Here is a 14477-nt window from a genome sequence, read left to right on the forward strand (position 1 = left end):
CGGCTCTCCCCCTTCGCACTCTAGTCTCCCCCCCTCCTGCTCGCACTCCTCCTCCTCCCTCTTCCCTCCTCTCGTCGTCGTCGTCGCCCCGCTCGCCATGGCCGCCCTCACGCTCAACCTCCCCTCGACCTCGCTCGCTGCGACGCGCCCCGTCTCGCGCGTCGAGGCCCACCCCGTCGTCCTCGCCGCCATCCTCGACGCCCACCTCCGCCGCACCGACGGCCAGGACCGCGTCTTTGGCACCCTCCTCGGCGTCCGCCGCGAGCACGACAACACCGTCGAGGTCCGCTCCGCCTTTGCCGTCCCCTACGAGGTCCGCGGCGTCGGCCAGGTCACGATCGACATGGACCACCACCGCGCCCTCGTCGAGCTCCACACCAAGGTCACCCCGCGCGAGGCCGTCGTCGGGTGGTTCGCCACGCACCGCGACCTCAACAGCTTCTCGGCCCTCATCCACAACTTCTACTCGCAAGAGGCGAGCCCGTTCCCGGCCGTCCACCTCACCCTCGACCCCGCCTCGCTCGCCTTTGCCGCCTTTACCGCCCAGGCCCTCGGCGCCCGCCCCGTCCACGCCCAGGAGTCCGCCGGCGCCCACCTCGCCTTTGTCCCCGTCGAGACCGGCCTCGTCGTGCACGAGCACGAGCGCCCCTCGCTCGACCTCCTCTCGCACAACCTCGCCGCCCTCGGCTCGGCGCTCCCCGCCCCGCCGACCCCCGCCACCGTCCAGCCCGACTACCCCGTCCCGTCCCCGCTCGCCACCCTCGCCGAGCTCCTGCGCTCGGTCGCGCTCATGCTCGACGAGGTCCTCGAGTACGTCCGCGCCGTCGCCGCCGGCGAGCGCCAGGGCGACGAGAAGGTCGGACGCGCACTCCTCGAGACGGTCGGGAGCGTCCCCGCGCCCGCGACCAAGGCACCAGGAGCGGCGGCGGCCGCGGCAAAGGGCGCCGACGAGCAGCAGCAGCAGGGCGAGAAGAAGGCGGTCGAGGGCGCACAGAAGGACTTTGAGGAGGAGTTCAACGCGCACCTTGCAGATGTCCTCATGGTGCGTCTACTTTCCTGCCGCTCGAGCCGAGACATGGCGACTGACCCGCTTGCGTTCCGCGCAGGTGAGCTACCTGGCAAATGTCATCAAGACCCAGGCAGAGCTCTCGAGTCGACTCAACCTGGTCGTGTAAAAGCCCCACGTACCCACCTTTGCATCCCCTCTGCAACTGTCGGGGCACCCCCTTGTATTTCTTCCTTCCCTCCTCGGACTCTCGCCTCGAGACTGGCAATTGCGAGAGGCAAACCAGATGTGTGCACATCGAGAACTGGGCAACAACAGCAAAGAACGACACTGCGACGACAAGGCGACAGGGAAAGCGATACGAACGAATGATCCCCCCCCTTACGCGGCTGACCCTCCTCCTCCGACCGCCTTCCTCGCAACCGCCATCCTCTTCTCCCCGCTCCTCCGCCCCTTGCCCGCCGTCCTCCCGCTCTGCACCACGAGGACATACTCGTCCCCGCCCGCAAGGAGCAGCGCGCTCGCCGCCTCGCCCACCGCGCGACGCACCTCGCCACTCGCCGCGACGCCGCCGGGCCGCGGCGCCCCCTCGAGGAGCGCGAGGCTCTCTGCGCGGTGAGAGGGCGCGTCGAGCCGCGAGCGCCCGACGAGGACGAGCGCGCGCCCGCCTGCCCCCGCGCCGGCGCTGGGCGAGTGGGCACGCACGCGCCGCAGCATCGTCCGCAGCGGGAAGGCCGTCTGCACGCGCTCGACGCGCAGCGCAGCCCCGGGGGACGAGGACGCGGCAGCGGCGAGCGTCTCGGCCGCGGCGAGCGCGACTTCGTCCGCCGTCTCGCTCGCAAGACCCTGCACCCCGCCGCCGCCGCCCCCGCCGCCCGTCGTGTGCTGCGCGTGCGTGGTCCCGCCGCCGCCGGCGCGAGAGCCATAGTGCGTGTCGCCCGCCCCGCCGAGGTGGGTCGTCGTCGGTCCTCCACCTGCCGCGCGGAGCACGCCCGGATGCGCAGGCTTGCTCTCGGCGCCGGACGTCCCTCCGCCGCCCGCGGGGGCCTTCTCGCCCGCAGCGTTGCTACTGCTGCTGCTGCTCGTGCTCGCGTCGTCCGGCTGCTCCTCGCGGTCCTCGTCCGTCGGCTCGGGCGCGCGCTCGAGCACGAGCACCGTCGCGCGCAGAGCGCCGCCGCCTCCGCTGCGCACGAGCTGGAGCGCGAGTTCGAGCGCGGCGCGGTCGTCGGACCCGCCGAAGAAGGGGAGGAAGAGGTGCGTCACGGCACCGGAGCCGTCTGCTGCTGCGGCGGCGAGCGGGGGCGACGCGGGCGACGCCGAGCGGTCGAGGAGGACGCCGACGTTGCACGACGCGGGAGAGGCGAGGAAGAGGTCGCGCAGGAAGGCGGCGTAGAGCGAGGCGCTCGAGGTCGCACTGCCTGGACTGGAGGTCGAGGTGCCGTGGTGAGCGTGCGCGAGGGGCGGCGAGGTCGGCGCCGTCGACGCGGACGGGGTCGTAGGAACGTTACCGAAGAGGGCTTCGAACGGGTTCGGGACTGTTGTAGAGCTGCGGTCAACGTGTGCAACTTATCAATTGGAAAGAAAAGACGCACTGAAAGACTCGACCACGCCAGCCTCGTCCTCGCGCCCATCGCCGCTCCCTCCGCCGCCGATCCTCCACGGCACCAGCAGCGTCTCTGTCCCCTTGTCCCTCGCGACGCGCGCAACGGCGTCCGCCCAGTCCTCCAAGTCGGTCATGACGTACTCGCCCTGCTCGACCGTAACGCGGCGCGCGTGCGGCGAAAAGAGGCCGGCGAACGTGCGGAAGAGCGAGACGAGCGGGTCGCGCGCGACGAGGACCGAGGTCGACGCCGCGGCGCGCATGACGGCGCTGTTGCGCTCGGTGAACTCGACGAGGCGCACGGGGAGGAGCGAGAGCGCCAAGGGGGACGAGGCCGGCGTAGAAGGCGTGGCAGGGAAGGTGGCGGTTTGCGGTGCCGAGACGGCCGTGTCGGCCGCTGAGGCGGGCTCCATCGGCGCGGACACGTTCGCCGAGTTGGGCATCAGCAGCGCGTCCGAGGCGGGAGAGGAGTCGACGCCGCAGCCCGCCAGCAGGTGCGCGAGGACCATCGCGCCGCCGAGGTTCTCGAGCTGGTCGAGAACGATGGCAAAGCGGGTCTTTGCGCGCGTCGCAAAGCCGCCAAAGTCGGACTGGTCCTTGGGCGGAGAGCCGGTCAGGTCTTTTGAGTCGGCCTCGGCGCCCGGAGCGGTCGCGCGCAGGTGGGCAGGGTAGAACATGAGCGTGAGAGGCGTGGCGGCGATCGTCAAGACGAGGGCTTCGAGGACAAAGATGGAGAAGACCGTCGTCGAGATGATGCCGACCTGCAGGCCTTGGTTGAGAACGATGAGTTCGATCAAACCCCTGCGATAGCAGTCGTCAGCACTGGCACAAGCGAAGTAGCAGCGGCGGAGGCGCACTTGGCCGACATGAGCGAGCCCGTCGCGCCCGACTGACGCCACGTGAACCCCGTAGCCCGAGCGGCCAGCGCCGAGCCCACGAACTTGCCCATGAAGGCGACGACCATGACGCAGACCGTCCAGCCCCAGATGATGCCGCTGTCGAGCAGGCGCAGGTCGGTGTTGAGCCCTGAGGTGGCGAAGTAAAGCGGGATAAAGACGCAGATGATCAGGTCTTCGATTTTGACGGTGAAGGCGTGCGCGAGGCGGCGCGGGACGACGAGACCGACGAGGAAACCGCCAAAGATTTCGCTGACGCCGATGATCTGGGTAAAGAAGGCCGAAACGAGGACGAGCGCGAGCACGGCACAGACATAGCCCTGCGTTGGGCCGTCGGCGCGATTGAAGGTGCCAGTGCGACGCGCGAGCCAGTTGAGCGCCGGACGGCAAATAAACCAGAGGAAGAGCCACCTGCATCGAAGAGAGTAAGCACGGGCGAAACTCCTGCAGAGGCAACGGCAAGACGCACCAGCCGGCGAGACATAGAAGGATGTACACGACGACTACTCCCTCACCTGCCGAGGCGAGGGCGATCGACAGAGCGAGTAGGAGCCACCCGATCAAGTCGTTGACCACGCCCGAAGCGAGGACGACGAGACCGACGGGATCCTGGAAGAGGCGCAAGTCGGCGAGGATGCGCGCGAGGACTGGAAAGGCGGTGATGCACTGTGTGCACAAGGGCTTGTCAACGTCTTGTTCTCCTAGCACGCGCTGACCCGGAACTCACACTGGACGTGCCGATGAAGCACATGAAGGTCGTGAACTTGACATCGTCCGAGATGAACTCGTTGTAGAGCCCGACGGACACGGCGCAGCCGAGCCCGAAGGGAATGACGAGTCCTGCTGTCGAGACGGCGACCGAAGGCTTCAGGTTGCGCTTGAGGAGGGCAAAGTCGACGTCGAGCCCGATAATGAAGAGAAAGAGGACCAGCCTGCAGAGACCTTGTGAGGTACTGATCAGGCGGGAGAGCCGAGATAAGATGCGCACCCCAAGTTCGCCAGCAGGCTCAAGTATGTGATGGACGCTTCCGGGAAAATGTTCTCTGTGAAGCCAGGGATGTTGCCGAAAGCCGTCGGTCCGAGCAGGATGCCGCTGATAATCTCGCAGACGACGCGCGGCACGCGGAAGCGCCCGAGGACGGCCGAGAGAAGGCGCGAGAGGATGAGGATGAGCGAAAGCTGTACGATTATCAGGACGAGCGGGCTGTGAGCAACGAGGACGGTCAGCGACTAAGACGGAGCAGGGTGAGAGGATCACGCACTTGGACGGGTTGACCTGGATTGGGCTCTGGCCGTCGGCGTTGAGGATGTTCACGCCGTGACCGACATGGTGCGGTTCTGCGACGGTCGTCTGGAAGACCTCGCCGACGGTGGCTGTGGCCGTGAAGGTCGCGAGCACCTGTGCAACGGAGCTCATCGGGCTCTGCTGCTGTCACTAGCAGGGTGCCAGAGGTTGGAGGCGAGCCAAGGAAGGGCGACCGTGGGGAAGGATGAGCTGGAGGAGAGGAGTGGGGAGGTCCGGCGGCGGCGTGAAGAGGGGACTGTGCGGCTGCACGCGCCTCTGGGAGCAGTCTGGCGCGTCAAGCGCGGCGAGCGGGAGCCGGAGAGGACGAGAGGGGCGTGCACCGCCTCGCGCCGATGTCGTCTCCGGACCATCGCGCTCACTCCGCTTGGAGCGCGCGAGCGGGGCGCTCGAGGCTCGCCAAGGGCAACGGTAACGCTAGCCGGCCTTCCAGGAACATCGGCACGCTTGGACGCGTCGACATTCCGGCTCATCGCTCAACGGCTTCATCAGTCGCTTTCGCTGTCTCTTGTCAAGAGCGCCGACGGAGTGCAGACGGACAGTGCCAGCAGTTGCTCACCCACGAAGGCTCGCTTTGGTCGTACCGTGATGCTGAGACCGTCTGCGCCGTGACTGCCTACAAGCTCGAAGAACGTAGCGAGGTCGTCGGTGCTTCCGCGGACTCGATGCTCGAGCTAGCCCTGTATCGAGCCTAATTGTACGCGCCGAGCTTGTACAAGCAAAGGCAACTCCCCAGGAGAAGCGTTCGACAGGGTTGACTGGTCGCCGTTTCAGCTAAACGACGACAACTCGGCAAAGTCCTCAAGTCGTATCCGCGTCGGATCCTTTGGATCCTCCCTCGCTATTCCCGCGCGCAGAACGAAGTCGACGAGCTCCTTCGGCGGTCGCGGCTGATACGTCGAGGAGGCCGCGAGGGAAAGCCAAGGGTTGTCGGGCATGGTGACGGCGCGGTTCATGAGCGTCTGCACATACCACCGCCAGCGTGATCAGGTCAGCGTGGATTCCAGTGGTGTCTGGGCAAAAGCCATCGCGCAAGACGTACCTCGACGAGCTTCTTGAGCTGGAACGCACGAGAGTCGGTGGACGCGTCCTCCTCATCCTTGTCCGGTTCACTCGGGTCTTCCCGCAGCCACGCGCGCAAGTCAAAATGTGCAGGCGTCTGTCGACGGGCGAAGTCAGCACCGTTGAAAGCTGTCTAAGATTTGACAGCAGAGGGAACGCACGACGGTCCTCCGCTTCTTCTGCGCTCGGCCATTGGTCGCCCCGTCTTCCTCCCCACCCGTGCTGCAGTGGCGCTCGAAATGCGCGTCCGAGGCCGGCTCGACGAGGACGTCGTCGATGAACCCGATGAGCGCGCTCTGGAGGATGCGGAACCGCCGGGTGAGGTGTGCGATGCGTCCTTGCAGGCGTCTGCGAGGCGCGAAGTATGTGAGTCGGTGTTCACGAGCAAGGTGAGAGTGTGCATGCGTACAGGACGATGACTTCGCCGTCAGGCTGCAGCTCGTCCGCTTCGGCGCGCTGAACCCGCCGCTGCAAGATCTCGTTGAGCTTCTTTGCGTCTTCGAGGAGCACGGCATCGCTGCAGAGCCGAAGCTTTTGTCAGAGTAGTTTTCGGGAGGCCACGTGAAGGCAGTACGCACCGCTTCAACAGCTGCTCCTCCTCCTCTCGCTGGGCATCCTCGTATTCCTGCGCCTTCTGCAACTCGTCGACCGTCGTCTCGACCGCGTACCGTGCCGTCTCCAGCACGAGGAAGTCGGATGGCTGCTTGTGCGAGTAAGGCTGCGTGACTGTGCGAGGAGGATCTTAGCAGGTGTAGCAGCGAGAGCGCATTGCCGGTAAGCCTCACTTCCTTCGCGCAAGACGGCCAGCTTGGCCTCCACCTCGGCGAGCTCCTTCTCGAGCGCGGCGGTGCGCTATCGAAATCGGCAGTCAGCGGTGGTCGACAACGAAGACATCGACACGGAAGCGCACCTCGAGACTCTCGTCTACCTCGTCCGGCACCGGCTCGACATCCTCAAGCTCTGCGTAGATCTAGATGGGCGCGAATCAGCGTCAGCAACTTCGCTAGGCGTGTACAATCGGGTTGTGGGGGTCACCTCGAGGATCTGCTTGCGCAGGTGGTCGTTCTCGGCCTCGATCGCGTGCGCCTCTGTCTGCAAGAGCTCCTGTCGAGCCTCGTCCTCGTCACTGGCACCCTTGTCGGCCTCCATGAGCGTGTCGTCGCGAGATGCCAGACTGTCCGCCGTTCGAACTGATGAAGTCGGCTGGAGCGGTCCCGTCGCCGCTAGGAGTTTTTCGAACGCTCTGACTGGATCTCAGAGGCGCGTCTTGGCCCCTCGGTAGTAACAGAAACGCCCAAGATTGGAGGGAGGCCGCGTTGTCCAGGTTCAACCTGCGACACTTCCCTCAACCTGCGACACTTCCCTTCTCTGAGCCAGCTCGGCGAAGTCTACAGGTGCTCACAAGCAGGACCGGAGCCACTGCGATGCTCTGAGCGCATGCTGCCATTCCGTCGCTCTCTGCACCACTTGCTGCCCCGCAAGCCTGCTCGAAGTCCGAGCGACCTGCCGCCCCTGCCCAGCCATGCGCGCATCTCGTCAACCGACATGGTAACGGAGAAGAAGAGTGTCTTTCAGGGTCACGCAGTCCGCGTCAAGTCGGTCGAAGAGGTGCGTTCGTTCCCGTCTCCTCATACGAATTGCGCTGACGTTTGCTCCGTGCAGGCTGCACTGGCACTGCAGCATGTGCTGACGCTCAAGCGAGTGTCCAAGGCCTCGTACGTTACGACTCACTCGATTTCCAAAGTCTGAAGGGGTGCTCTCAAGGCAGCTGTTCGGCCTGCTGCTTCGCCGTGGGCTGCGACAGTACGCCTGACCGCCAAGCTCGCACCTAACAGACACAATATCCTCGCCTGTCGGCTTTCGGAATCGAAGACCGGCGCGAGCGATTGTGACGGCGAGACTCCCGCTGGAAAGAACCTGCTCGAGCTCCTGCAGAAACTGGTACGAAGCAGTGCCGATTCCGCCCCCGTCTTGCTCGTACTGAATCGCCGACTGCTCGGCCAACAGGAAGTACAAGATGTGCTGCTCGTCGTGACCCGCTGGTATGGCGGTTCGCCTATGGGTCCAGACCGCTTTCGGGTGATCAACGCGGTGAGCAAGCTCTGTCTCTCTCTGCGTTCGCCTGGACCCTGCTCCTTTCGTCCATGACTGACTAGACCGTATATGCAGGTGGGGAAGTCTGCCCTTGAAGCCGGCGGCTTTGTCGCGCAGAGCGCGAAGACTGCAAAGCAACGGCGTTGATCGGCGATTCGCATTGCTCCGCGTTCGGGCGCAGCGAGCTTGACTGCAGTCGGCTTCTGTACTGTGCTTGACTCGTGTCGCAGGGATGGCACTTGACTCGAGGAGTGCCGCTAAGCTCGTCGCAGCTCCCGCTGCCAGCACCTCGGCCTCTAGGGCGTGCCGCCACGCTCCTATCGATCGCCCTCGAGCGCAATTGGCCTCCTTGGCTGCTCCATCACCGACATTTCGTGCCTCGCGCCCACGACGGACCTTCCGTCCGCCGACCCCGGACGTCTCTCCTATCGCACACCCCGCCAAGCACCTCTTATCCTCCTTCACCAGCCAGAGGCACCAGTAAGCATGCCCTACACGTCGCAGCACGACCCAGGCTTCATGCCGACCTATATTCCGGCGTACCCGCCCCTCGCGCGCCTCTCGGCTGGCGCTGCTTCGGTCCCGAGTGTCGAGCCGGGCCTGAGTGGCTACTCGACCGACGCGCCGACGACGGTGACGATCAGCACGGGACACATGAAGGACAAGGAGGTAAGACCGCTTGTGGATGTGACGGTGCGAGAACTGGGAGAAGGTCAGAAGCTGAGAAGGCAGCTTCGGCCAAGGCATAGTGCGCTCTTCCTCGCCTGCTGTCGAGCCCTATGCTCATCAAGTATATCCAGTTGCACTGCTGTCCATTGGCGGTGTCGTCGGGACCGGCCTGTTCCTCGGTACGCTGCAATCCGCGCCTCTCCTCGCACATTGGCTGACGTCTCTCGCCCGGCAGGAACCGCGCAGAGTCGTACGTCGAACGGAAAAGCAGCCAATGAGTTGAGACTGACCAGATGCTTGTCGAACAGTCGCAATGGCAGGACCGCTTGGCCTCTTACTCGCCTACATCCTTGTCGGAGCGCTGGTATGGTGCATGATGATCTCGCTGTATGTTCTTCCGCTCTCGCACTGTTGCACCCCTCTTGACTCTATTTGCGTTCAGCGGCGAAATGATTTCGCATCTGCCGCTGCCAGGCGGGCATGTTACGCTCGCCTCGCGTCTTGTCGATCCCGCTTTCGGTCTCGCAGTCGGCTATGCCTACGCCGCCAACTGGCTACTAGTCCTGCCGACCGAGCTGAGCGCAGCAGCCACCTTGATCAGCTTCTGGAGCGATGCCAAGTGAGTCGCGGCGTTGTTTGGAACGAGAGACGCTTGACTGACCTGCCTGGCGCGCACAGCCCGGCTGGCTACCTGGCTGCTTGCTGGGTCGTGGTCGTGCTCATCAATCTTGGCGGTACGCGGGTTTACGGCGAAATGGAGTACTGGTTTGCCGGGGTACGTCGCTTCTCTTGCTCGTGGAGCAACTGCCTCATCTTCTTCGCCCCTCTCCAGATCAAGATTGTCACCATCATCGGCCTCCTCATCGTCTCTATCATCATCACCGCTGGCGGCGTGCCGGGTACCGAGCCGATCGGCTTCCGCTACTGGCACGAGCCCGGCCCGTTCGTGCAATACCTGGGCATTCCAGGCTCGACGGGGCGCTTCGCCGGATTCGTCGTCGTGCTGTCAAAGGCCGCGTACTCCTACGTCGGGTCCGAGATCGTATCCATCGCTGCAGGAGGTGCGTCCTCACGTCCCTCGCCAGCCTGAGATCGCCGCTCACTTCACGAGCACAGAGGCGCGCAATCCGTCTCGCTCGCTCCCAGCGGCGATCCGCCGTATCTCTTTCCGCATCGGCCTCTTCTACATCGTCGGCACCTTCGCCATCGGTCTCATCGTCGCCTCAAACGATCCGGCCCTCGCCCGGAACGACGGCACGGCTCGTTCGAGCCCGTTCGTCGTGGCAATCGAGCAGGCGGGCATCCAGGCGCTCCCGAGCGTCGTCAATGCCGCCTTCCTCACTTCCGCGACTTCGGCCGCTTCGTCGGGCCTGTACACTGCCTCGCGCGCCATCTACGGCCTCGCTTTACAGGGCAACGCGCCGCGGGTGTTTGCGCGCTTGAATCGCTACGGCTTGCCGTATGTCGCCGTCCTGCTCGGCTGTGCCTTCGGAGCGCTATCTTTCATGTCGGTGCGCATTTCCAGCGCTCTGCCTGTGGGGCTGAACTGACGCTCGCTCGTCAGGCCGGTTCGGAGAACGCTAGCGTCGTCTTCCACTGGTTCTCGTCTTTCAAGTCGGTCGGAGGCCTTCTCAGCTGGTCTGCCATCTGTTTCCTCTACATCCGTGTGTCTTTCACGCTCTCGTTTCTCCGGAGAGCCTGCCCTGACCTCCCTTGACTATGCAGGGTTTTATCATGCTGCAGCCGCGCAAGGCATCGAACGCTCGTACTTCCCTTACCAAGGCCCCTTTCAGCCCTACGCCGCCTACGCAGCACTTTTCGTGCGCTCGACACCTCTCTCTGATGCGCTGAATCCTCGCTGACATTGCCTTGCCTACGCGCGCAGGGCTTCATCCTGATCCTCGCCGTCCAAGGCTTCTACGTCTTCATCGACGGTCAGTGGAAGACGGCCGACTTCCTGACGCGCTACCTCATGGTGTGCGTTCCGCAGGCTCCCCCTCACCTCCCCGCCTCACCCGCTGACGCTTCAATCACAGGATCCTCTTCCCGCTCGTATACTTCGCGGCCAAGTACTGGCGCCGCACGCGCACGCTCGAGCTGCTCGAGATCGACTTCTTCAGCGGGTCGCGCGACAACGACGAGAAGGACGAGGAGCCAAAGAGCCGCATCAGGCGGATGCTGCATGCGCTCGCTTGAGAGTGTTTTCACCCTCCGCCTCCTTTTCTATCGACCTTTGTGTAGCCCTCTCATCTGTCTATCTATGCCCGTTCCCTTCCGTGTCTCTGGGTTCCCGATATCGCTCTCCTCGGTGGCTCGTATGATCTGGAACGACTCGTTACGACGCACTCTCTCCAGCTCCGGTGCGAGAGACAGGGAGAAGCGCAATGCAATACCGCTGCCCGCGCTTGGGGAAATCTACCTCAGCGCCAGTCCACCGACGCTCTTCTCGAGCCCGCTCCCGGCGCCGACAGCCGCGCCGCTCCCATTGACCCTGAACGGGTCGCTCGTGCGGCCCGTCTTTTCGCGGTAGATGGCGCGGTACTCGTCCTTGAGCTGCTTGAGCTCGAGGTCGAGCGCCGAGACGGCCGACGCGAGCGAGACGAGCGACGCGTGCTGCGCTTTGAGAGTCGGGACGAGGGACGAGGGGGAGAGGGTCGAGGAGGGGGAGGAGAGGAGAGAGGCGATTTGCTGCGCGGTACGACTCGACTGGATCAGTCGAGTGCTCTTGAAAGATTGAGGGCATCGAGCGAGCTTCGGCGAGGCTGCTACGCACATCCATCGTCGCCTTGTACCGCCCTGCGCGGTCCTTCATCTCGTCCGTCTTGCGGCGGAAGAACTCGAAGGGGAACGTCGCGAGGGCCTTGGCCTCTGCAGCCTTGGGCGACTGCGGCGCCTTGAACCCCTCGATGAGCGTCGTCGCCTTGGTCAAGTCCGATAGCGACTGCTCGAGGTCGGCGCGGAGGGTCGAAAGCAGGCGGGAGTCGGTCTGCAAAAGCGAGGCGACGGAAGAGGCATCCTGTTGCGAGAGTGGTGCGTGAGCGTCCGTCCCTTCACCCTAGGCACGAGCATAACGTACGGAAGAGTACTGCTCGAACAGCCGCTGCGTCTGGATGATGTCGGTTCCCAGTTCCTTCGCCTTCAGCTCGTCCGCCAACTGACATTGTGACCGGATGAACTTGCTGCAAGCGCGTCACGACCTCGTCAGCTATGCTCACTCGGCGGAGGAGCAAGCGGACAACGCACTCCATCTCGTCGATGACATTCCGCGCAGCATCCGGCAGGTCGTTGTACTTGGTTGTGCGTGTGATTGCGCCCGCTGCTGGTGCTGCTGTCGAGGCGCCGAGAGCAGGTGCCGCCGCGCTGCAATCGAGGTAAGGAGAAGAGGAAGTCAGCTTGTGTGCGGGTCAAGCAAGCTGCCTCCCGCTGGAGGAGACACTCGAAAATCCGCCAGCGCTCGACAATCACCGACTCACCTCGTGCCCGCTGTCGAACCGAACAGCCCTCCCGTTGCTGGTGCAGGTCCCGTCGTCGCCGGCTTCGCGCCGAACAAACCCCCACTCGCAGGTGCCGCGCTCGACGCGCCAAACAGCCCTCCTCCCGCCGCCGGTGCCGGTGCAGCAGCTCCACCGGCCGGTGCAGGCGTGCCAAAGAGCGAGGGCGCAGTCGAGGTCGATGCTGCGGGAGCGCCGAACGAGAAGGTCGGCTTGGGTGCCGCACCGGGGGCTGTGCTCGCCGCGGTCGAGCCGAAGAGCCCGCCTCCTGCGGCGGGTGCCGGCGTGGAGGAAGCTGCGGGGGCACCAAAGAGCGAGGGGGCGGCGCTCGTCGTCGCAGCGGGGTTGGATGCACCAAAGAGCCCGCCAGATGCTGCTGGTGCTGCAGACGTTCCGGCGGCGGGCGCAGGTGCTCCAAAGAGGGACGGAGCGGGCGCAGACGAGGCGGGAGCAGCGGCGGAGGTCCCGAACGAGAACGAGCTGAGGACAGCAGCGAGGGTGAGTGGGGGAAGCTTGCTGCGTCAGGTACAGGCTGAAGAGACTCACGGCGCGCTCGAAGTGCCAAAGAGCGACATGGCGAGAAGGCGGACGGCGAGGAGGAAGGTCAAGCAACGACAGCGATGACCACTTGCACGCGCGCTCTCGCTGGGCAGGGCGTGCACAGGCTCGTTGCAATGCAGACAGAGTGTGGGTATACGGGAACTCGAGGCTATACAGAAAGACGCGGGAGCAAAAACACAGCAACGAACGACGACAGCATCTCCCCCTCTCTTCCCTCCGCGACAGCAACCACAGTGTCCGTACAGCCGCTTTCACTGCGACTGCTTGCGAGGCAGCTACGTCACCACATGTCTGTCGGCGCGCAAAGCAGCGGTCAGCGATGAGCACACAAGCGCTTGAATGGAACGGCTCACCTTCCAGGGTCTGCGCATAGAACGGGACAAGCGCGAGTCAAGCACTCAAAGTCAGCACAGTGCAGGCTGATGTCGCGCGTAGTTGACACGCACCATCTGCTTGGCAATGTCTGTCGACGCGACCATGTTCTTGAACTCGTCAAAGCTGAGCTTGCCGTCGCCGTCCTCGTCCGCCTCCATCATGGCTGCAGGAGTAATTCAAGTGAGTCAGCTGCGCGTTTCCTGTGACGGACGACGCCTCGCGCGGAGGCTGCGGGTCCGCCGGGTCGGAGAAAGGCTGCAGGAGACTTACTCTTGTCGACAATTTGCTGTAGTTGCTGGTCCTGCGGGGCGACAAAGGGGTCAGCCGGCGAAGAGTTCACGCGAAGGAAGGAGAGCGCGCCTTGAGGTTGTTGCCGACCATCATCTTGAGCACGAGGAACAGCTCGCCATTCGAGATGAACCCGTCGCGGTCCATGTCGTACACCTTAAACGCGACTGTGTTCACCCCCGCGGCACAGGAGAGCGTCAGCGCGTCAATAAAACAGGACGCTGCTGCCTTCATCCAGAGCACGGCGATACGCACACTTGAGCTTCTCGTCCCGCTCTCCTCGACTGCTGAACGCGCTCAGGCCCGCAACAAACTCCTGGAAGTCGACCGTCCCTCCGCCGCTGCACGTCAGAACTCGTCAGCAGGTTGCAGCACAGTTTGAAACCAAGGCCATGCACGCACTCCTCGTCAAAGATGGCAATCATGCGGCTCGCGAGCGGGTTGGTCGCGATCTGCGGGATCTGGAGAAACTCGTCCTTGTCGATCGTGCCCGACCCGTCGCGGTCGAGCTTCATGAAGCGCTTCTTGAGCCGCTGGATCTCGGCCGCAGAGACTGAAGTCGGCGGTCATACGGGAGGGAGGGGTCGTGTCGCAAGTAGGCAAACGTCGGGTGAAGCGTGTCGAGGGCGCGCGTCGAGTGCGACAAAGCCGATGTAGGCACGGTCACGGCGTGTACGGGCGGCCAGCGCGCGTTGTAGAGTGTCGGATTCGCAGGAAGCAGTGCGTCAGTACGAGCCTTTGTCCAGCGCCCGCGCCGCTCGTCCAAGGAGCTGCACGCACAGTTGGTGTTCTTCTCCATGTCCTCGAGGATCTGGCTCTGTCCCGCGCCCATCGTGTCAAATGCGTCGCGCCGAGGTGCTGGAGGTGATGAGCGAGCGAGCGGTCGGCGGCGTCTGCGAGGGGTTCCGGTTCGGATGTGCGTTGTGACGAGCTCGTTGAAGCTCTTGGTGGTGCACAGTAAGCGTCTGAGCGAGAGCGAGGGTGCGCGTCGGGTGCAAGGCGGGGCTTCGTCCTCGTCGGACGCAGTCGAGGTTGACGAACGCCAACCTGACTATCCTTTCTGTCTGTAGGGAGCCACACGGTGGTACAAGCTCTCAAATGGGGCTTGGACCTTTCCGCAGAGCAAAGGACC

At 64.3% G+C, this 14477-nt stretch overlaps 6 protein-coding genes across 6 annotated transcripts; 2 read left to right on the forward strand and 4 right to left on the reverse strand.

Moving 5' to 3' along the window:
- Positions 1-97: 97 nt before the first annotated feature.
- Positions 98-1175, forward strand: JCM10292_005930 (uncharacterized protein; the record flags this gene model as incomplete). Its single annotated transcript, XM_076649978.1, has 2 exons — positions 98-1042; positions 1107-1175. 2 exons carry the CDS (start codon positions 98-100, stop codon positions 1173-1175), a joined length of 1014 nt encoding a protein of 337 aa, XP_076504442.1.
- A 212-nt stretch (positions 1176-1387) lies between these two features.
- On the reverse strand, positions 1388-4919 carry JCM10292_005931 (uncharacterized protein; the record flags this gene model as incomplete). The annotated part of the gene is made up of 7 exons (XM_076649979.1): positions 1388-2541; positions 2599-3407; positions 3464-3913; positions 3972-4168; positions 4230-4434; positions 4491-4706; positions 4765-4919. 7 exons carry the CDS (start codon positions 4917-4919, stop codon positions 1388-1390), a joined length of 3186 nt encoding a protein of 1061 aa, XP_076504443.1.
- Positions 4920-5575: 656 nt separating this feature from the next.
- Positions 5576-7016, reverse strand: JCM10292_005932 (uncharacterized protein; the record flags this gene model as incomplete). Its single annotated transcript, XM_076649980.1, has 8 exons — positions 5576-5767; positions 5848-5964; positions 6029-6215; positions 6277-6384; positions 6446-6593; positions 6653-6719; positions 6778-6837; positions 6903-7016. 8 exons carry the CDS (start codon positions 7014-7016, stop codon positions 5576-5578), a joined length of 993 nt encoding a protein of 330 aa, XP_076504444.1.
- Positions 7017-8447: 1431 nt separating this feature from the next.
- Positions 8448-10826, forward strand: JCM10292_005933 (uncharacterized protein; the record flags this gene model as incomplete). The annotated part of the gene is made up of 12 exons (XM_076649981.1): positions 8448-8709; positions 8762-8809; positions 8866-8880; positions 8939-9017; positions 9073-9249; positions 9309-9405; positions 9463-9691; positions 9747-10141; positions 10195-10294; positions 10356-10450; positions 10516-10607; positions 10667-10826. 12 exons carry the CDS (start codon positions 8448-8450, stop codon positions 10824-10826), a joined length of 1749 nt encoding a protein of 582 aa, XP_076504445.1.
- Positions 10827-11045: 219 nt separating this feature from the next.
- JCM10292_005934 (nucleoporin FG repeat-containing protein) lies at positions 11046-12696 on the reverse strand (the record flags this gene model as incomplete). The annotated part of the gene is made up of 6 exons (XM_076649982.1): positions 11046-11318; positions 11404-11646; positions 11707-11809; positions 11874-11990; positions 12104-12601; positions 12668-12696. 6 exons carry the CDS (start codon positions 12694-12696, stop codon positions 11046-11048), a joined length of 1263 nt encoding a protein of 420 aa, XP_076504446.1.
- A 266-nt stretch (positions 12697-12962) lies between these two features.
- Positions 12963-14177, reverse strand: CNB1 (calcineurin regulatory subunit B; the record flags this gene model as incomplete). Its single annotated transcript, XM_076649983.1, has 8 exons — positions 12963-12973; positions 13036-13045; positions 13129-13220; positions 13328-13358; positions 13418-13512; positions 13601-13686; positions 13748-13898; positions 14126-14177. 8 exons carry the CDS (start codon positions 14175-14177, stop codon positions 12963-12965), a joined length of 528 nt encoding a protein of 175 aa, XP_076504447.1.
- Positions 14178-14477: the final 300 nt, after the last annotated feature.

The sequence above is a fragment of the Rhodotorula paludigena genome, assembly GCF_050403205.1.
Source record: "Rhodotorula paludigena JCM10292 DNA, Rt_paludigena_JCM10292v1_ctg30, whole genome shotgun sequence".
NCBI lineage: Eukaryota > Fungi > Basidiomycota > Microbotryomycetes > Sporidiobolales > Sporidiobolaceae > Rhodotorula > Rhodotorula paludigena.